Raw genomic sequence first — 21,646 nt, 5'->3', positions numbered from 1 at the left:
AACTTACCGTGGGGAAGGAAGCAGAAAGCGGGGAGGTCAAAGGAAAATGGATGCTGGGCAGAGCATCGCACACCCAGCACCCCAGCATGTCGGAGGTTGTGGTAGGAAGGAAGGTCGTAAGTTGGAGGCCTGTCTGGGCTACATAGTAAGACCTTGACTCAAAAACTAAAAGAAGGAAGGAAGGAAAGGAGAAGACAGAGTGATGGGGAAGGAAGGGCAGAGGAAACGACATGGTTCTATTTCCTTCAGTTAGCTCTGCCCAGGGAGAAGGCATTTTTCTTCAAGTGTAAACCTTTATAACACACTCAGGGCACATGCAGCCTTTCTCCCCCCCCCCCAGCTTTCCCCACCATCTTACGCTGTTATTCCCTGTCAGTCCTGGGGCCTCCATAGTGCTTTGGCCTGAGTGTGCTGGACAGACACCCCTTCTTGCTGTTCTGCTTAGAGAGGACCTTGGCTAGGATGGATTGTGCTGCTCAGATGACCTGTCACTTGGTTTAATATGACCTTGAACGTCAAAATCTGCTCTCTTCTGTCTAATCTACCCAGTTTCAGTTCTGTAATCACGTTAATCACGGGAACTTTCTTAATACATTTTCTTCCATCTTCCATTTTTACTTGGCCAGATAGCCTTCTTAGTTTAGGGAGAAATGTAGAAAGACCACAGCTTTGTAATCTGGCTGACTTTCCTTCAAATTCTAGCCTTGCTTGTAGAAGGTAAATTCTTTAAATTTTTACAAAATTGTATATGTATGGGTATGTTATCGTATTGTCTTTGTACCACTCGTGTGTCTGATGCTTCTGCAGGCATTGGATGCCCTGGTCTCGACTTAAACATGGTTCTAAGCTGCCATGTAGGTAGTGGGGATTGAACCCCGGTCCTTTGGAAGTATATAGCCAGTGTGCTCAACCCCCAAGCCATCTTTCCAGCTAGGAAGGAAGACAAGTTCTTTAATCCTCTCTTTGTAAAACAGACAGGGTATTTTTTAAGTGCATGTCCTGGTGAAGTTGCACTGCACGTTTCCTTCTTTGTTTTCTCCTAACCTGCTGCTCGGTGTGGCATCTTGTTTCTGTTCTTCACCCTCTTTACCTTCACAGGTTGCAGAAAAGGGTGTAGATAAGCAATAGAAGAAAGCACAGCAAGGGAGGGGGTGCTCCTGGAGAACTGCATCAGGTTTCCCTCCTGACATTTCCCACTAGGCCATGTTAGATGATTGTGGAATCAACTGGGAAATTGATATCTTTAGCAGAGAGCCATCAACCCCAATGTAGGCAATGAAATTGTATTCATTATTAGTGCAGTACACGCCCTTTCCCTACCCCCCACTCTCTCTCTCTCTCTCTCTCTCTCTCTCTCTCTCTCTCTCTCTCTCTCTCTCACACACACACACACACACACACACACACACTCACTCACTCACTCTCACTCCATGCTTAGTGACACAGAAGAGTTGGTCTGTATGACCCATATCAGCTGCGTAGTTGACCTATGCAGGCGATGCTGGTCCTGACAGATGGCTGCTGTACTGATGGCAGAGATCAGGAAACTCCGATGCAGACTACCCAATGTTTTTGTCTGTAGCCACTAGCCTGTTAATCAAAAGAGGCAACTACATGTTTTCCATTTGTGCAGAGCATGGGTAATGGTGTTTCAGAAATTACCTGGAATTACCCCTTCTTGAGTGTCTACCCAATTCAGAGAGATGGTTAGCTCATCACATGGGACACTCAGACCTGGCAGCAGCTGCTTCTCTTGTTGCTGCATCTCTATAGAAATTGGATCTTTTGACTGCCATTTTTACTCCCCACCACCACCACCGATGCTTAGAAACGATGATTTTTCTGAGGGCTTAAATGCTCATGTGAGCTTTTCCTCTTATTGTCTGTGCTACCCCATGCAATTATGCTGGTATCTTGAGCTGCTGAGACACCTTAAAACTGGCCATGTCTGGAGCCAGACTTTATTATAACGCCTGTATGTTTCCAAGGCACCAAAATCAAACTTGAAAGGTGCTGTTCTTGTTCTGTTTAAGAATTAATGAAAAAAAAAAGAATCAATGAGCAAAATGTCTTGCTAACTATGGCACCTGTCCCCCAAAGTGGCGAGGTGGCACTGTTCAGTGACACCAGATTTTGCATCCAAGCCTTCTCCTTTTCATCCATGATTGTGTGTCAGGGTTATTGATTACTTGAGCCTCCAGTCTTTGTGGGTGTCTACCAGCCACCAGCATCCAGCAGCAGCTTCCGCTTCAGCCCAGTCTCCCCAGCGGCCTCACAGTAGAACATGGACCTGTAACGGAATCTTTTGCTTCCGGATATCGTCCGGAGCTAGGACTGTGGGAGTTGGTGTTGGGGGAACATCTGTGGCTTCATCAGGAATGAATTCAGTCACCAGAGGCTTCGTGAATTGCGTGAGATGAGGCCGATATCTCTCCTTCAGAGTTTCGAGCGGTGTCATCTTAAGAAGCCATCTGACCATCTGATTGCTCGGAATAACCAGAGGCCCCAGACTTCACTGTCACTGCGCTCTAGGTTCCAAGGCTGTCTTGTCACCTGTTAACACCATACAAACTAGATAGCATTGCTGAATCGCAGGTCTTTAAAGTAGTAATAAAAACATCACACTTAGCTGAGAATGGTGGCACATCCAGTAACCTCACCACTGGGGAGGTAGAGATAGGAGAGTCAGGAGTTAGAGACCGGCCTTGGCTTCTTAGCAACTCAGAGGCCAGCCCGGATTACATGAAATCCTGTCTCCAAAAACCAAGCTCCTTTTGCCCCTCTACCAAATCATACTTAACTGATACCTGGGAAGTTTAAATAAAATATTTATACTTCTCACATAAAAGCTAATTGTTGATGACAGTTTCTTTATTCTTTGAAAAGCATTCTTGACTGTGTCCTCCTTAAAACAAGATTGAGAATTTTTTTCTTGTCCATTTTCATAGCCCCAGCACATAGTGGGACCGGGTGCATAGTCACTGAAACAAAAAACATCATCTATCAAGGTCTTCAACTTATTTTCTCACTCACTGGCCCAATAATTATGAATTTTCTGCAGCCTGCTAGGCACCGTGATTGGGGACTGTAGCCAATACAGTCATGGTCAGTGCCTCCACACTGTTAGCTGATCTGGGAGAGGAGATTATATAGAAAAATAGAATCGTGATCAGTTTTGATCCCTGAGATGGGATTTTAAACTTTAGAAATGCCTGCTATTATCTAATACCAAATCTGACCAGCCAGATTTGGTACTATTTCCGGTCAGGCAGAAAGATGGCAATAAACCATTATTCATAACTGTTTGGGGGCACTGGGAGATGCTCGGTTGGTAGAAGGCTTATGTGTGGAGATCCAAATTTGATCTCAGAAACCAGCATTAAAAGCCAGGCTTGGCAGTAGTACCCATAAACCCAGTGCTGGGGAAGCAAAGGGAGGACGATCCCTGGAACATGCTAGCTAGCTACTCTAGCCAGATTGGTGCCCCCTCCCAAAAGAGGTAGAGGAACAATTGGGAGGATACCCATTGTCAGCCTCTGGCCTCCACTTCTGTGTGCAATCATGTGTACATGCGTGTGTGTGTGTGTGTGTGTGTGTGTGTGTGTGCGCGCGCACGCCTGTAAGTTTTAAAAGTATTTTTATTCTTTGAGAATTTTGTTGTGTATTTTTATTATACTCATCTCGTTCCTCTCTCAGTTCCGCCCAGATATGCCACCAGCCTTCTAGGCCCCAACCTGGTGTCTTCCTCTGAGTCCTCTTTGTGCTGCCCATAAACTCCCGGATTTGAGGCCACCCACTGGAGCACAACGACCTAACAGAGACCACATCTGTTTAAACAACTAACACCCTTCCCGCAGAAACCTGACTTTCCCTCCTCCAGAAGCCATCAGCTGTCTATAGCTCCTCAGTTAGGAGTGGGACATCATATGCCTCTCTCTCTTCCATGCTGGAATATGACTGGATTGATATTATTATACATAAACCCCTCTCTCTTCCATGCCGGAATATGACTGGATTGATATTATACATAAACCTCTCTCTCTTCCATGCTGGAATATGACTCGATTGATATTATACATAAACCCCTCTCTCTTCCATGCTGGAATATGACTGGATTGATATTATTCATAGACTCCTCTCTCTCCCATGCTGGAATATGACTCGATATTATACATAAACCCCTGTCTCTCCCATGCTGGAATATGACTGGATTGATATTATACATAAACCCCTGTCTCTCCCATGCTGGAATATGACTGGATTGATATTATACATAAACCCCTCTCTCTCCCATGCTGGAATATGACTGGATTGATATACAGGTCTTGTGCAGGCGCCCACGGCTGTTGTAAGTGTGTGAATGCCTGGTCATGTCCAGAAGGCACCAGAGAGTTTTGCTGTGGTCCTTCTTGACCTCTGGCTCTTCCGAGATGATACCCAAGATGGCTAGGGTGTGTGTTCTGTAGATGTCCCATCTGAGGTTCACAACGTCATTGACACACATAGCTGGTTTTCAAAGTTTCAAAAAGGTATTACTCTTAAAGTCCTGTTGAGGCATGGGAGGAGTAGTGGGGGGTCTTTTAAACATGTCTGCTTGGGTGGTAAGATGCTCCAGGAACTTGAAGCAGACTCCAGTAGGGCTTCAGAACCGAAGGACCTGGTCTGAGAATGTGGAGAATGCACCTCCTGGAGGGAAGGGGAAGAGTAAACGGGCATAAGGGTAGTTTGTAGCAAGATTTTAAGGTTGGCAGTTGGACTCAAATTTTTGTTAATAAGTCACTAGTGGCCCTAGGTGGAAACTAGGACAAAATATGAGCTTGTGTTAGCTTGGAGAAACATTTTGACTGACATTGTCTAGTGAGGCTCATACATTTTGTAAAAAATGATCCCTGTTTCTAGGCATAAGGGGTGTGGTGGTAACCAGAACAGGCAAGGCCCCTGCTCATGTAGAGTTTGCGTTTCTTGATTATCTGTCCCCTCTAGAGTGAGTGGGAGAGCCTGGACCATCTAAGTGGCAGTTGGAGGTAAGGTTGGCCCACAGCTGTGGATGTGGACAGAGGAAAATCAAATTCCAAACTCCAGCAAACCACTGATGTATAACCAAGGAGTTGTGGAATAAGACTTAGATCAAGGGCAGAGTCTTCTTGGGGCCTGGTGATCGTGGGCTGGAAGTTAGCTCCAGGGAATTACAGAAACAGGAGGGGGAGCTAGAACTGGGACAAAGGCTGAGTCAGAGATGGGGAGAAACCTTCCCGAGTAAAGCCTGCCATCTATAGGGTTAAAACCCCACAGTCAACTAGAAGTTTCTAAACACCTTTATTGAACTAAAAACGTTTATTAACAGTGGTTCAGATCAGTGGGATTTTTGTTTGGGTCATAGAACACTCAGGGTCATACCCAGGGATTTCCAGGCTCAGCGTCAGCCTGTAATCTAGATGTGACACTCAAGACCAGGTCTGAAATTTGGCGGGTTGATTTTTCCTCCCAGCCTGAAGGGAGAAAAACGGACCCGTTCTCTGTTCTGCTAACTGATGCATGTAAAATGTAATACAGTGAGACAGCACGGCTCATTTCTCTGAAGCGTTTGGAAAAAGAAGGGGCAAAAGGAGCAGAGCAGCTTTTGTCTTTGAGCCCAAACTATTGGAAACTGTTGCATAAGAATAGCGCGTCATGGCTGGCCTGGGCATTTTCACTGTTTTAACTCGATTTACTGAACCTTCATCATCTGTTAGCCCAGTTGTTTGAGTTTCACAGTGACCCAAGAGCCTGGGAACGTGGTTCCTGTAGTTTCATTGGGAAGAATCAGGAAATAATGAGCATGTTTGTTCAGGTTATACTTTTGTTGTTTTTAGCATTGGGAGTAGAGGAAGGAAAGCAGATACGGGAGTCTAGGATTGACAGGGTCAAGGGTAAGGCTGGCTGTGGTCGTGTGTACCTGTAATCTCAGCTTTTGGGAAACCAAGGCAGGAAGAACATAAATTTAAGGCTAGCTTGGGTTGCACAGTAAGACCCTGTCTCGGGGTTGGGGTGTGTACGGCACACTAAGGCTTTAAGGTTTGAGACAATGATGGCCCCTTGTGTAGAGGTATTTGCTGCCAAGCCTGATGACCTGAGGTCAACCCTTGGGACCCACATGGTACAAGGAGAGAACTGACCCCTAGAGTTTTCCTCTGAACCACCATACTTACACACAATAGGTAAATAAATAAATGCAGTTTAATAAAGTGTTTTTAAGCTGGAAGGTTAATTTTAGTAAGCAGTTGAGAGGAAGACTCATCCAGGAGTGGTGGCGCATGCCTTTAATCCCAGTACTCAAGAGGCAGAGCCAGGCAGATCTCTGAGAGTTCGAGGCCAGCCTGGTCTACAGAGCGAGTTCCAGGACAGGCTCCAAAACTACAGAGAAACCCTGTCTCAAAAACCAACCAGCCAACCAACCAACCAAGCAAACAAACAAAATTTCCCTTTAAGAAAGGGTCAACAGGTTGATCTTCAGTCATAGCCATGGAAGCCAGGCAGAGAAGAGGATTTGTCAGACCCTGGCATGCTCTTAGGGAAGTTAAAGTCTAGTGTTTTAACTCTGCGTGGAGCTTACATTTTACTTCTCTTTTTTCTTAATTAGACCCACACCTTTCCTTGGAGCACTGAAGGTTATCGCTCAGAAAAGTTTAAACCTGTTTTATGGTTCAAATTTTAGATAGCAGAACACAAACAGTATTCAGCAGGGTGCCCAAGAGTTACCACTTGCTGGGCCCTGGGATCACTGGGTCTATACTAGGAGTATTGTGGCCAAGTTTAAGAATGGTTCACATGAGAAAAGTGCATAGCACACAGTGGCAATTTGGGTTGGGGAGGAAAGCTGAATTTACCAAGCAGCCTCCCGACATTGCTGGGACTGGGGTCCCAGGGAATCTTGTGAAGTAGCTTAGCGGTGGATTGGGGGTGGGAGGAGCTGGTGGTCTCTGAGTAGGGAGGGTAGAAGCATACCCATCACTTCCTCCTCCTCTGTGAACAACTTCCAGTTCATAGGACCATCATCAGCTTTGGAGAAAGGAAAAGGAGGCAGATCGTTCATGTGCAGTGTTTAATGATTCTGAAAGAGTGGGCACCACACTGCAGCTTGGTCCTCCATGTACTCTTGGCAGGGTGCTGCCCCTGAATGTAGCCTTCATTCGGTATACAGTATGGTAGCCGTTGCCAGTGGAACCTGGTCACACAGTTGTGAAACTGAGTCTTTACTTCATTTTAAATAAATGCAACTTAAAAATACTTGACTCGGATGTCATTAGAAGAATATATAAACTACTTGGGTATATAAACTGACCCTCCCAACTTGGAGTTTTAATTTTGTTTTTGGTGACAGAATCACTCGCTGTAGTCTTCACTAGCCTGGAACTATGCACCATGGGCAGACCTTGAACTCTCGACAATCCTCCTGTATTAGCCTCTTAAGTGCTGGGATTACAGGCATATACCACCACCCCTGGTTCTCCGACTGTAAATTTTATGATATTGAAATACAGATAAAAACTTGCCAGTGGAAACTTAGTGTCTCCTTGATGATGGGCTGTGTTGAAAGCTAGAGACCAGATTTCAAAGACTTAGTATTTAAAAAGGTAAGATAGTAATATATTTAAATTAAGAGTTATATATTGATTATATGTTGAAAGAATCTTTTGGATGCATTGAACTAAGTGTTGTATATGATATAATGTATATATATATATATGTATATATATATATACATATATATATATATATATATATACACATATAATTTAAGCCAACTTTATTTTCCTATTTTTCTTACTGTAGCAGCCAGGGAATCTTAGATTACACCAGTGTCTTACCGTAGATGTCTGGGACAGCGTTAGGGGAGTCAGTCCTTTGTAGGGGTCTGTCAAAGAACAGTAGAACTTTCTACGGAAGTTTACTAGACCTCAAACGCCAGCCGCTCATTCCCCGCCTCCGCCCCCCAGTCTGTTAGCATACTCTTTTATGTGGATGGGTTTGTGGTGACTGAGGGTTGGAAAATAGGTTTTAATAAGAGCAAGTTAATTGAGAAGCTAGCTTTGCTTGTGTGTAATCACAATGATTTCCAAGTATGCTTTTACCCCCTCGCAAACCACTGATTCTCCCGGAACAAAAGAAGCATCCACATCAGCGCTTCTGTGTCTTCGTCTGTGTGTGTTCGGCATTTCTCCCAGCCGAACCTCCGTGGCTGTCAGCACGGATTTGACTCGCTGGCAGTAAGAATATAATCTTACCAGGGGGGAATTCCGTTGCTTAGAAGGAAATATGAGCCCTTTTACAGGCCCCGCTCCAGCCACCAGCTCCAAGCGATTTTAAGAGCCCCTCCAATGTTTTTTATCGAATGTTCCAGATCTTCCTCTTCTGTCGTTGGCAATAACTGGAGCCCACAGTTGGGAACAGTGGTGAAGCTGGACTGGTGCCCTGTAGCCCGGTTGCTTTGCAGGTTGGTTTCTGAAAAATTCAGAGGGCATTTCAGCTTATTTTCCCTAACTGCAGCACCAGGCGAAATCCAGATGTTTGAGGCTAGGTCCTGCCACAGTCCTGTCAGGCTGAGAGCAGCACGTTGCTTGAAACAAAACAGAAAAATGCTCAGAATGCCAAGATGCTTAGGTGCTGTTGAAAACTTTAACTTCCAGGAAGAATTTAGGTGTTCAGTGGTCTTTTCCTTGATAGAGTTTTCACTTCAACAGTGAGCAAATAAGTCTGAAATTCTTGAGTAAACCACTCTGGCCCTGTAGGGCTACTTTATACAGATTCTTATTTACCAAGAGCTTAAACATGGTTGTAGGTAGGTGTACTCCAGATGTGGGCGTTAGGAATGTCAGCTTCATCTAGAACAGTTTGTGGGCCACTCAAGGGGGTGGGGCCTGATTGATGCTTCACAGCCTGTGTCAGGTTGGCTCTGTGCTGCTTTTGGTAGTCTGACTCCTGCAACACGAATTCTAGTTGGTCTTAATTAATCAAAACCCAGAGTCAGATATAGGGGTTAAAGCTGAAGGTTAGAGAAGCAGAACAGTCAGCCACTGTGGAGACCTTTTACCTCTACCAGTGCTCAGACTGCCTAGATTGCACTGTGTCTCCACCAAACCTCGGACTCCAATGAGCTCCTGTCTCCTCCTCCTTATATTCCTCTCTCTGCCCAGACATATCACTTCTGTCTTCACCTCCCTAGTGCTAGGATTAAAGGCATGGGGTCCCAAGTGCTGGGATCACCTTTGTGTGAGTTCTATTTATTTTTAGGCAGATTCAATCTTGTTGTAGCCCAGGGTGGCCTTGAGTCCTGGGATTGAAGGTTTAGGCCACCACTCCCTGGCTTCTAGTGGCTTAGCTCTGCACTCTGATCTTCAGGGAAAGTTTATTTATTAAAATATGAACAAAATATCACTACAGGCTCCTGAGGGGTTAGGAAGGCATGATGGCGTTTGGTGAAAGGGGTTCCAGCTTGGGGACAAAGGTTCCTAGTAGTTTAAAGGTTTGTCTTGTGCTGGGGATTGAACCCAGCGTTTTACACATGCTGGTTAAGTGTTCTGTGGATTAGCCATGTCTCCATCCCCTGGCTTCTAAGGTTTTACTAAAAAGTCAACTACTGGGCTGGAGATGCTTCAGTGCTTAAGAGCATATTGGTCTCCCAGAGGCCCTCAGTTCAGCCCCCAGTACCCACATTGGACTGTGGCACCTGTAATTCCAGCTCCAGGGTTTCTAATGTCTTCCTCTGACATTTGCACCACTATGTGTACACCCACACAGACAGAAAGAGACACACACACACACCATACACACACTCACACACACACACACACACACCATCAAATAAAAGCAAAACAACAACAAAATAAACATAAATCTTGATAAAGCAAGGGTGTTTGCTCAGATTTGTTATCATTAGCCGATGGTTCAGTGTGCAGAAATAAGGACCTGATCACAAGCTGCAAGGCTCCTCTTGTCAGAAATGTATCCCATTGGTCACCCTAATATAAAGTACCAACAGCAGACTAAGGGAATTTTTCTCCCAAAGTCTAGCTTGGCCAACCCCTGGTGTTGCAGATGAGCGAGAGGTGACTTAGGTGCAGGTGACTAAAATGTAGCTACGTCAGTGAAAAACACACCCCAGCATGGGTGACAACTCACAAAAACGGCTTTTTGGAGCTCTCTATAACTGCGGTCAGTCAGCTGTAGCACATCTCCTCCCTCCCGGCAATCACCCATGTAAATTAACTTTCTAGACGGGGCTTGTGCATCCCGGTAAACTGGATATGCTGGAACCCTGTAAGTCTTAAGAGCCTCCTTCTTCCCTAGAGAAAGCACAACTACCCAAGTCCTGACTGCCATCTCGGGGGCCATTCCCTCTGAAGACTAAACAGTGGCTTTCTAGGCTCTAAGCTACATGTCCTGTCTCTAGTACTGTGGTCTTCAACGTTCCTGAGGCTGTGACCCTTTAATACAGTTCCTCATTTGCTGCTACTTCATCACTGTAATTTTGCTACTGTTGTGAACCGTAATGTAGATGTCTGTGCTTTCCGGTGGTCTTAGGTGACCCCCCCCCCTCCGCAAGGTGTTCGCGACCCATAGGCTGAGAACTACTTCTAGGAGGCCCAAGTAGGTGGAAGAGAAGGAAGGGAGGACAGACCAGAAAGGGAGTAATTTCCATTTCCACCTGCTTCTCTGTTAACCTTGCCATGCTCCTGCCGCATATACCTCAAGGGCAGAGAACCGAAGTTCTGTACCAAACTTTAGAAGCTGAAGCTGGGCAGGTTCTTTGGGTGGCTCCTGGGGAGAGAGAGGAAGCTGTGCGGAGCAGGTCTTCATGTATAGGTGGGGTGGTATGTCCCAGAAACTCCCTGTATTACACTGGTCACCTGTTTCATGGTGAAAGACAGCACAGAGGCGATTCACTCAGGAGGGGGTACATTTAGCACAGAGATTAATAAGGCTGCCAAAATTCTGTTGTGAGACAAAATCATTTACCATATGTCTTCATTAATTTCACTTGTTTCTGTCTTGATTTCAGATGGTGATTCTCAGTCTCAGCTGCAAACATCAGAATCAGAATCTAGGAGGGTTAATGTTAATTAATATTAGGCTCACATCCCCAGTGACTCTGATTTGCTTGGATACTGGGGCTTATTTAATTTGTTTAAGTTCTTCTGGATAATTCTGATGTTCAGCCAAGATTGAGAATACCTGATCAAAAAAATGGGTGTTTCCTAAATTGTTAACTGATCCCGAATCCCCAAGGTACGTGCGAATCTAAGTATATTTTTCATATACCATCGAATAATTGAATAATAACAGTTTTAATGAAGGCATGGGATCTTATATAAAATAGATGGTTAATTGGTCTTTAAAAAGCAGTAAGCGTGTAGTACTTGAGTTTCCTTATATTTTTAGCTACTTCATATTCTGCTCACTGGTGTTATTATTGCACATATATACTTTGATATTTCATTCTCATTTCAGTTGCTTATTGTTGAGAGCAGTATTAATGCCAGTAGCATCTCTGTAGTAATAGTCACTTATCAGCAAGACTCGTTTCAATAATAAATCACCAGAAACCCAAACTCCCAGATCTCTCTAACCATGACCACAGTGAGGAAGGAGCTGACTCTTTATAATCCTGAATCTTTGGGCCGACGAGTCGGAAAATTCTATAGGTTTTGTTTCTGACGAGTACAGATGGAGACTTATTTTCTGAAGGTAGAGGCCTAAGCATGCCACACTCATGACTTGTTGCCAGGTAGTTTATCTCTCATGGGTGGGGGGCGTCACAGGATTCTGCGTCCTCAGTTTGGTGCCTTCACATCGATGACCAGTTGTCTCCCATTTAAAATACCAGGATAGGTTTAATTCTTAAAGTGTGTGGTAGATGGGTCTTTGCGTCACTCTTCAGAACTGGACCTTGTCTGTACTGAGGTCCTGTCATTCAGAAAGCCCAGATACACTGTATAAGGCTCTTCTCATTTTTTTCAGCAGCATGATGCAGCAGTAAAGGCTGGATGTTATTAGCCTGGTGTTTCAGGAACACTGGGATGGGGACTTACTATTTCTTTATTGCTTTTAAACAGTCTTAAGTGGTTGCATTGCAAATTGTTTTGGTAGTAAACATTTGCTAGAGACGTCAATCTTTTCTGACTTAATTTAAGCTCATTTCTCTAGACACAGTTTCCAGGACTTTTTCCCCCCTGCTCCCTCACCATTTAGTTTTATTTCTCAGCCCAAGGCAGCCTAAGAATCACCTAATAGGTCCAGAACAAGAGAATTCTTCTAACCTTGATAGTTCTTGTGGCCTGCTGTAGTTAGGGGATCAGTTAAGAACTCAGCTTCCCTGGAGCAGCCTAGCCTGCTCTCCAAAACGCAGGCTGTCACTCACTTAGTGTGGCTGACATTGGGATTAGAATGTAAACCTGTCCTCACTCTAGGGGGTTATTTTGAAAGCCTTAAGTTTCTTACTGGCCACAAGTGGCCCACTTAAGCTATGGGTGTGTTACAAAGAGACATCACAGGACTGAAAGTCTTCTCAGTTTTAAAAGAGATCTAAGCTGCTGGCACCGCCACCACCCCATCCCACCCCAACAGCCTTTGCTACCAACTTGCTGACATTGTGAGCCTGACTTCCAGGATACAGTCATTAAAGAAAGAAGAAATAGAACGGTGCCCTGTAACAGAGAAGAAAACTACGGGGGGCCGAGGGGAAGAGGTGAGCGTTTAGGAAGCCACACAAAGCAGGTAGTGGGATTCATAGTTACTGCGCCGGTACCTTAGCAGTCTGCAAAGAGTCTGGACCTTGGACTTCACCTCAGCCCAGGCTTTCAGTGCCCTGAATCCCAGGATAGCTCCCACACCAGGGGCACAGTGAGCGATTCACAGGGGCTATCGTGTGGTAGTGGCACATGCCTGGAAGGTCTCTTCTCATTTGTGGGATGAAATTGAGAAGCCTCGCTAATAGCGCCCCCGATACAAGTAAATAACAACTCTCTCAGTTCATTACTTGTTAGCCTCAGGCAGGGACTGCGCAGATTGGCTAATTGTAATAGCCAAACCATTAAAGGGAATAGCATTAATGGAGGAGAAAGCCGCTAATAAGGTAGCTGAACTTGGCCCCTGTGATGTACCCAGGGTAGAGGCTGCTGCTAACTGAAGTACCTGTTCGTTCTGCCTCTGGAAATTGCTGGGAAGAAAGGATTTAGTGACCCTCTTTCAAACGGTGAATCCAAAACTCAGGGGCATCTCTGGGTAACTCTGACATTGAACTTAATTTTTCCCAGAGGTAACAACACTCAATGGTTATACATAAGTAAAAATACTCACCTTTCCTATGGTGAACAGTGCTGCTGGAACACTCTGAGAGCACACACACTTTTGTGGCGTCTCCAGGAGCCAGGGTATGAACTGCCAAGCTCATCAGTTCTCAGCTTCGAGCAATTGTGGCATCATAGCCGGGACTAGGGTTCAGTTTAGGGCTGGGAATGGCGTGAATTTAATTTTCCTGTCCAGATTTGAAGCTTGTAACCTTGCTTGCATGTGCATGATACTGGAGTCCAGCCAAATGAGCTAACCATCCGTGCATCCAAAGAGCTGGGCCGGCTCCATAGTCCTCCCTGGAAACCACAACCTGGCATTAAAAGGGATCCCAGCTTTAGCTACCACTTGCTATTCATGTCAGAAATATCTGAGAAATTCAGAGAAGTTAAAAAAAAAAAAAGAAAAGAATTTTATGCCATCTCAGGACTAGAAAGTGTCTTAATTAAAATATTTTAAAATTGGAACAATAAAGAAATGTATTTGAGTTGGTTTTTCTTTTTTCTTTTTTTGTTTTTTTAAAGCTTTTGTACCCTAGTTCTAAAATCTCCTGCTTTTAAACCTTGTATCCACCACAAGCTTAGGGTCTAATTAATAGACAAGTGGATATAATGTTCAGGTTGTGTTTGGGGCTACTTTTGCATACACTATTGTTAACAAGCTTTGGCTTTCCAAAGAGTCTCAGACTCTATCAAAGCAGCATCTTGGAATTATAAAGCTCTTGTGTGAGCCCCCAGTGCATGCGGAAGCTCCTTTTAGAAAACCTCCCTGTCTGAGCCTCAGTCAGCTTTAGAAGAAGCAATCCCACACAGGTAATGCTGGAGCAGTAAGCTGGTCCTTTCCCCTAGTGCTCAGGTCTGCATTACCCGGCTCCACCTCCGAAGTCTACAGTTGCTGTTGCTTTACTTTGAGTAAGTATCCTCCAAAGGCATGGCACTACCGGAAGGTAAAATAACCTTTTAAGCAATGGGAACTTAGGGACTGGAAAGATACCCCAGTGGTTAAGAGCACTGGCTGCTCTTCTAGAGGACCTGGGTTTGATTCTCAGCACACACAAGGTGGCTCACAGCCATCTGTAACTCCAATTCCGTGGGATCACATGCCTTCTGTGGGGCTCTGTGGGCACCAGGCACATGTGGGCACATGAGGCAGACGACTTTTTTTTTAAGGGGTAGGGGAAGGAAGGGAAGGAGAGAGAGATTGGAACTAGTGAAAAGGTCTTCAGACCATTGGGGACATGCCATTGAAAGGGCCATTGGGATAGATCAGTCCTTCCTTTTCTCTGGTTGCTTCCTTGTTTTGAGTTAAGTGATCTAAGCTCTCCCGCCAGCTTTGGTGCCTTGTCACAGACCCAGAACCACAAGGCCTGTCGATCCTGGGCTGGAACCTCTAAAACTGATAGCTAAGACAAGACTTTCCTCTTTTTCATACATTGACTGCCTCCGTACTTGTTACAGTGATAGAATGCTGACTGATACACAAGGGGTCCCCCATTCTTATTCTTACTCGTCTGATACTGAAAGCTCTCGTTGAGGATCCCGAGACTTAAAGGGTCGGAAGACCACTGACCACTTTTGTCCTTGCTGACTTTACCCTTCCTCATTTAGGAGTGTCTATCCCCAAGCCCTTGACAGAGCCTTTCCTGGACAATGTCCACTGTGATTTCTGAGGTCAGACCTGCCTCCTTATGGCATAAGATATTCCTGTTGTATCAAGTCAGTGTTGACAGGGTCCTGTCCTCCTTGCTTTTTTTTTTCTTTTAAATCTCATCTATGTATTTAGATTTGCTGTTCTTGAAGAATTGGAAAGAATTTAGTAAGAGAAATGGCTTCTTTTTGTTAAAGAAAACATTAGAGATAAAGAGTAAGATATTTTTGCCTGGCAGTAGCCAAGATCAGATTTCTGTACAGCGTAAAGCAGTTAAATACAGAAGCAATCTCTAGATGCTTCACTGGTCCTACTGATTGTCTCAAAGTAAACACACACCCCTATATGAATTCTAATGGCTGTTCCTGTGCAGAGGCCATATGGGGACAAACTTCACAGACATTATATACTCTCTTTGTTTTAGCCAAATTCATTTACTTACTGCTCATAAGATACATTGCAGGCTTAGGAACGTGGGTAACTAGGCTTTGACAGTTCTGTTGGATGAGCCACTGGTGTCCCCTGAGAACTGAGGTCAGGTGCAAAGCTAGGAGCCATCCCAAGGTCACTGCACTTCATAGAGCTGCAGCGTAGGTCTTAGGGTTCCTCATAAGCTACAAAGCCGTTGTCAAATGGCCGATGGTACTTACATGCAACTTCTTGTTCCTCCTTCTTAGAGGCAGTTCCCTGGAGTGGAGTTAGACCAACCAGCCTACACCTACATTTCCAGCGCTGCTGTCTCCCAAGCTGGTGACTGAACAAGTTGCTTAATCTCACCCTACAATCTTCAGATCAGGTTTCCTACTGTGAACTGGAGATAAGGATGATGTCCTGGCAGCTTTCTTGTGGGGCTGAAGTAACACCACCCCCAATGAGAAGCACACAACTTCTCTTAATGGTTTCTGGATTTTTGAAGTGACTGTATTTCCCAGCTGTATTTGTATTCCGAGATGTATGTGCCTAGGTGTTCATATGTGATATGGGTAGACTGATACGGCATTGGTTTTATTATTGTTTTCTTTTGTTGTTGTTTTTGATTGTTTGCAGTGCTGGGGCTGGAACCCAGGACCTTGTGTGTGCTGACTAAACTCTACCACTGAGCTACACCGCTATCTCCACCATAGAATTTCATTTCTAGAAACTCAACGACTTACAAGTTGTTTAATTAATAATGCCGAGTATAGGCGTAGACTCGGTGAACACTGAAATACTTGTTAATGTTAGGGAAGGAAGCATCTTAGTGATGCTTTAGAGCTTATTATGAATATACTTTCCCCTTAACACAGCTGATAAGTGTGGGGAAAAGGAAGTTTGAAGGCAGTATGATTTAACTTTGTCCGTTTGACAGATGCAGTGTATTGTCTTCTCATTTTAGGGTGAAACTGGTGGTGTGGGCAAGAAACCACCTGTTTTGTCCATCTTCATAGACTTCCAGAGAAAACGGTGCTTGGTTAGATCGACAGAGCCTAGTTCTTGGGAAGAGCCCCATCAGCTGAGTGTGTGACTGTCCGGCGCGCCCTCTTCCTAGGGCAGCTTGGGCCATTAGGCTAACTCGGGGAGGAGGCTTCAGAGACCAGGAATGTGGTTCCCACCCATGTAACTTCCCACAGGGAACTCCCATTTGTCTTCCTTGAGATACTGTTATGTATCCTGCCAGCGAGTTTTTAAAAGCAAACACCATTTGGGTTATCCAGGGGCTGTCCACATAGATGTTTCTCTTGGGATGGGCCTGGTTGCCAAGAAGCACTTGGGTTCTTGGTTTTAGAAGTCTCCTGAACCTTCCTGGGAGGAGAAGAAACCCCACCGTAACCTCACTTCTACATGTGCTTGTCTGTTTTACGGTTCATGTGTGTCTGGATACCTGTGACGGTCTTTCCACGCCCCAGACTCTGGGGCACATAGTCTTTCTAGGAATAGTTTAGAAATAGTATCAGTGGCTGCATGTGCATAGTTTACCACGTCTTTTAAGTTTATCACACTGAGTTTTGGGTCAGACAAAATAATGAATTTATTTATTTTTTAACAAGTAAGAAAATAGATGTGTGGGAGTCTGTTAGTTTAGGTTTTTATTTGCATCTGTAATGCCAAAGACTTAGAAAATGGTACAGGTACATTCTTATTCATCTGTTTTTTAAAAAAAATAATGTAGAGATAATGGCTTGTTAATAAAAGCATGCTTATGAAAAGTATATTTAGTGAAAACCAATACCACCAACCTTGAATCATTTTGCAGCCAGAATATAGTTAAGTAATTGTATGTTTTAATTGTCCTGCTGCTTTGATAAACAGCAGCTTAACAAAGGGTTACTTTGGTTCACAGTTCCATGGATAGTCCATCATGATCAGGAGATCATCGTAGCAAGAGGTTGAGACAGCTGGTTCTGTTGCTTCTACAGTGCAGAAAGAGAGTGTCCTTGTTTAGCCTACTTTCTCCTTTGTGTATAGTCCAGGACCACAACCCAGGGAATGGTGCCACCCACAGTAGGCTGGTCTCCTCACCTTAGTTATCCTAATCACGGGCATGCCTACAGGCTCATCTCCCTGTTGATTCCAGAGCTGATTGAGTTGGCTTTTGAGATGCCATTAACCATCACATTGAATATTCCTGCTTGTGTAGTAATCACAGAACAGACCTTGTCAGAGGAGGGGTTTCTTCTGTGCAGTCTATTGATATTGGCTACACAACAAGCATTAGCTTTCCCCCTAACTTTTAGAGAATGGGCTGGTCTGATCTCTCTGCTGTTTATACATCTTATCTGTGTTTAGTGTCTCTTGCTGTCACGGTGGACAGTAGCATGCAACAGGAGAGCGGCACCTGTGGTGGAATTCTTCCCATAACTCCAGGAAACAGTCACCATTTGGTCCCATGACACTCCTCAGGACTTTCTACGCAGACTTCAGAAACCAAATTGGAGATATAATCTTGGTGTTTACACTCTAGTTGAAGCAATCTCTTGAAAGAATTCCTCAGTCAAGGACATCTAAGCTTTTTGAAATAACTCGTTAACCGTCTTTGCACAAGAACACCGGCTTTATTCCTGTTCTTGATTCACAAAATGCTTTGTCTATATTCCCAGGAGGTGTTTGATTAGCAGTAGGCGCTAACCCAACCCCTCAGCCTTTTCAGATAGTGCTGTAAGAACAAGCATGTGAATGGACCAGAGAAGTCCTCATCATTTGCAGCAATTCTATGTTGACTAATTCAGAAGAGGCAAGCCCTTATGGTGTTAATAATTCTGTGCTTCTGACCCTTCTAGACCATGTGGCCTGAGGACCGGGGAGTGGAAGCGAAGATGCCATTTTCCTGTACTAGATGAGTGAGCCTCTTTTACATGGGCGTTTGAAGTTCACAGGCTAAAAATAAGTAGAATAAAACCGGTACCCTTCATTAGCCCTTCATGCTCTGGATGGCATTAAAGGGAGATGTAAATAATTTCCAATTCAGTGAGGTGCTCTTATAGGAACATGCGTTCTAAAAAGCGTTCTATAATGGTTAGTAGCATTTGCCTTTCAGCCCTCGTCTTCAGCCGTTTCGGCTTTCCTTTGCCTCTCTGACGTTCTTTTGTACCTTCTTCACTCTTCATGGAGATTTCAGTTGAGGTGAGAAGACACAGCCCTTCCCTTTGTTCCGGCCACTTGGCATGGCAGGTTGTGTCTGCAGACTTGAGAGCAGCATTCCCTCACCCCCAGCATCTAAGCAACAACGCACCCACCCACATCAGCATGTTTAATCACAGTGTTGACTTCCATCTGCGGTTCGTTCTTTACAATATCTGAGCGCATTCATATCCCTGTCTATACAACTTAATTTAATTAGAGCCAGGCTTATAATCCTCATGGGGAAAAATCCTTAGTGCTCCCAGTTTTAAAATAAAGTGCCTTTGGCTTTCTTCTGACTGACAGTTTGCTTTAGAGGTGAATGAGCCAATGGTTACTAATCTAGACACCTTTTCTTTGGGTAGAGTCAAACGAGCAATAGTGGTAGAGAGAATAAAGGAGCCACTTGCTTTAGAATGTTGGATATGAGTCCCCTTTAAGCCCCTTTGTGTAAAAGTCTCTGAGATAGCCATGCCTAGTTTTTCTAGTAGCTGGTAGCTGCTGATGAGCCAGTATAGATGTTAAGCTCATGGCTATAGTGAAAGAGTAAAAGCTCAGTACCATGTAAGTAAGGCCAGAAGTCAGACAGACAAAGTACATTCAGTCTTCAGCATGGGCTTCCTAGCTGTTTATTCTGTTCTTCTCAGAAAAGAGCCCACATACCAGGTAACAGCTTCTCAGGGTCTTTGCTGGCCGCTAAGCCCCGGGTTCCAGTGGGTAATCATGGTTGCCCACAGGTTGCTCAAGGCCTGAAAAGCACAACTGGCCTTCCCCTTGGTGGCTGAAGTAGCGACTCCCGTGTTGTGGGTGAGGTCTGAACCTTTCAGAGCCTGACTTCCGCTTACCGCTTCCCAGTCAGGTTCCAGAATCACTCAGGCTCTGGCCTGCTGCCGGTAGATCTCGTCATGCAAGAGTATGACTCTCTCTAATACTACTGGACAGGGAGCATCTCACAAGGTCCCAGAGCCAGCACTGACGCATGCCATCAGTGTAGTTGTGAGGTCGGGAACTTTGTAGAAGTGAACACTTTAACTAAGCAGCTGCAGTGTGCCAAAGGCACAGCACAATGATAAAATCACAGTCAGGAATAGGTGCACTGTGAAGGTGACTCCAGCCAGACCCTGGTTGCTGGGCTGATGGTCAAACTTCTGTGGTGGGAGACTGCCATGAAGTGGCCTCCTCTCTTACAGACAAGCATGAGGTTCTTGGGAGCCCTTGCTTTGAGACAGAGCTCATTATACTATGAAATACCATCTCTCTTCCTTTTTTCTCACCCTTGTGCCACTCCATTTGAAGACCCCTTGACCATACCCGGCTTCTCCATCAGTAGTTTCACTTATGTAAAAAATAACAAAACAAAGCTGTTTGTGGGCCTGGAGTTTAGCTGTTGATATCTAAATGTGATTAGACTGGGAGCTTGTTGAGGAGCATAGAGAATTTATTAGGTGATGTCATAGTCATGTGCTTGAAGTGCTCAAAAGCTTATTTGTACCTGGGATGGGGAGCCCTCTCCAGATTGAAGATGCACTTCGCATATACACAGTTATAGATTGTTGCCTCTCTTACCCACAGGCCCCAAAACAGATACTCAAACACTAGAAAGAGTAACTTAGGTGTCTATTAGAATTGCTTGAAATACTCAGTGTTTAGGGTTTCTGTCTGTTTGTTTGTTTTGCTTTTGAAAAAGGGAAGTTGGATGTTTTGCATCTTGAGACATCTTGGTTGATGTAGAAATCATTGGGCTTTAATTGATCCAGCAAATACTGATTGTGTAAGGTTGAATGGTGTGTCTATTACAGCCCTGCTCACCTCCTTGTCTGTTGACGAATATCTCAGTCATTGTCAAATAGATTTTAAAAGATCCCTGGAATACTTCAAAGAGAAAGGAAATAATTGCTTGTGATGGGAAGGAAGAGAGAGCAAGGGGATCCTTGTTCATGTAGATATTGAAGAGACTTTTAAACACTGGCTGTTTGGGGTTGTCGTTTTGGTATAGCGAGATAGTGAAAGAAAATGTAATTAAATCATCTGGGGCTATAACTCAGTCGGTAAAGTGCTTGCTGAGCGTGTATGAAGCTCTGCGTTAGCACTGAATAACCAGGCATGGTCACATGTGTGTGTAACTTCAGCATTCAGAAGATAGAAGCAGGAGTATCAGGTTTTGGAGGCCAGCCTGAGCTACATACATAGTGAATTGGAGGCTAGCGTGGGCTGTCAGAGACCACTTCTCAGAAATGAAGACAAAAAAATAAATCTAGATCTTAAGTCTTTGGACTTAGAAATCGTTACTTTCCCACTTACTGGTACAGCTCGCTCTTGCTGGATTCGAGTATCGAATCATACTCTTGATTAGAAGCTGGGGATCTTGCCAGAGAAGCGGAAGCATGGTTTGAATGCATTGGTGACATTCAATATGTGACTTGGAAGAATAATGTTGGGGAGTTGCTTTGGAAGGCTACTCTTAGACTTCTTGTTTTCCCTTGCTCATCTTGCCCCTCCTCATTCTGCTAACAAACCACTGGTGTAGACCTCTATTGACCTGAGCCTAGTTTTTTCCTTTCCAGTGGTTTTTTTTTTTTTAAATTTGCTTGTTTTATTTTTAAACTAAAACAGAAGGCATTTAAAAGGTGGTATTACTCGAGGGCATGTCTAATCCAGTGATGCCAGTGGGCTGCATGTATCCCAGGGTAACTGTGGCCCAACACAGTTGTTGACAATGGGACCATGCTGTGGCATCAGATGGTTGGACACCTCTGGTAGGGGCTCTCTGGGCACGTGGCTGTCGCACAGGCCCCTCCCGCCTTTTGCTCAGAGTTTCCCACCTCCATTGCAACGTTTCATTTTCTTTTCTCCCTCCCCTTTTCCTAACAGCAGGAACGAATTTCATATACACCTCCGGAGAGTCCAGTGGCCAGCTACAGGTCCTCAACTCCGCTTCATGTTCCAGTGCCTCGAGCGCTCAGGATGGAGGAAGACTCGATCCACCTGCCAGCGCACCTGCGTGAGTGTTTACCTTCGAGGTGATGGAGGTTGGGAAGGGGAAGCGCGCACAGAATGCTGACCCAGGTGGATCCCT

At 44.7% G+C, this 21,646-nt stretch overlaps 1 protein-coding gene across 1 annotated transcript in view; it reads left to right on the top strand.

The window, feature by feature from the left end:
- Positions 1-21,646, top strand: part of Etv6 (ETS variant transcription factor 6) — a 237,420-nt gene that overhangs the window by 74,062 nt on the left and 141,712 nt on the right. Inside the window, exon 2 of the mRNA XM_038319522.1 lies at positions 21,442-21,571. Coding sequence (XP_038175450.1) covers positions 21,442-21,571 — 130 coding nt within the window. The remainder of the gene's footprint in view (positions 1-21,441; positions 21,572-21,646) is intronic.

This window comes from Arvicola amphibius, chromosome 2 (genome assembly GCF_903992535.2).
Source record: "Arvicola amphibius chromosome 2, mArvAmp1.2, whole genome shotgun sequence".
Taxonomy (NCBI): Eukaryota; Metazoa; Chordata; class Mammalia; order Rodentia; family Cricetidae; genus Arvicola; species Arvicola amphibius.
The sequence above is the reverse complement of the archived record's forward strand: the minus strand, read 5'-3'. Positions and strand labels throughout refer to the sequence as shown.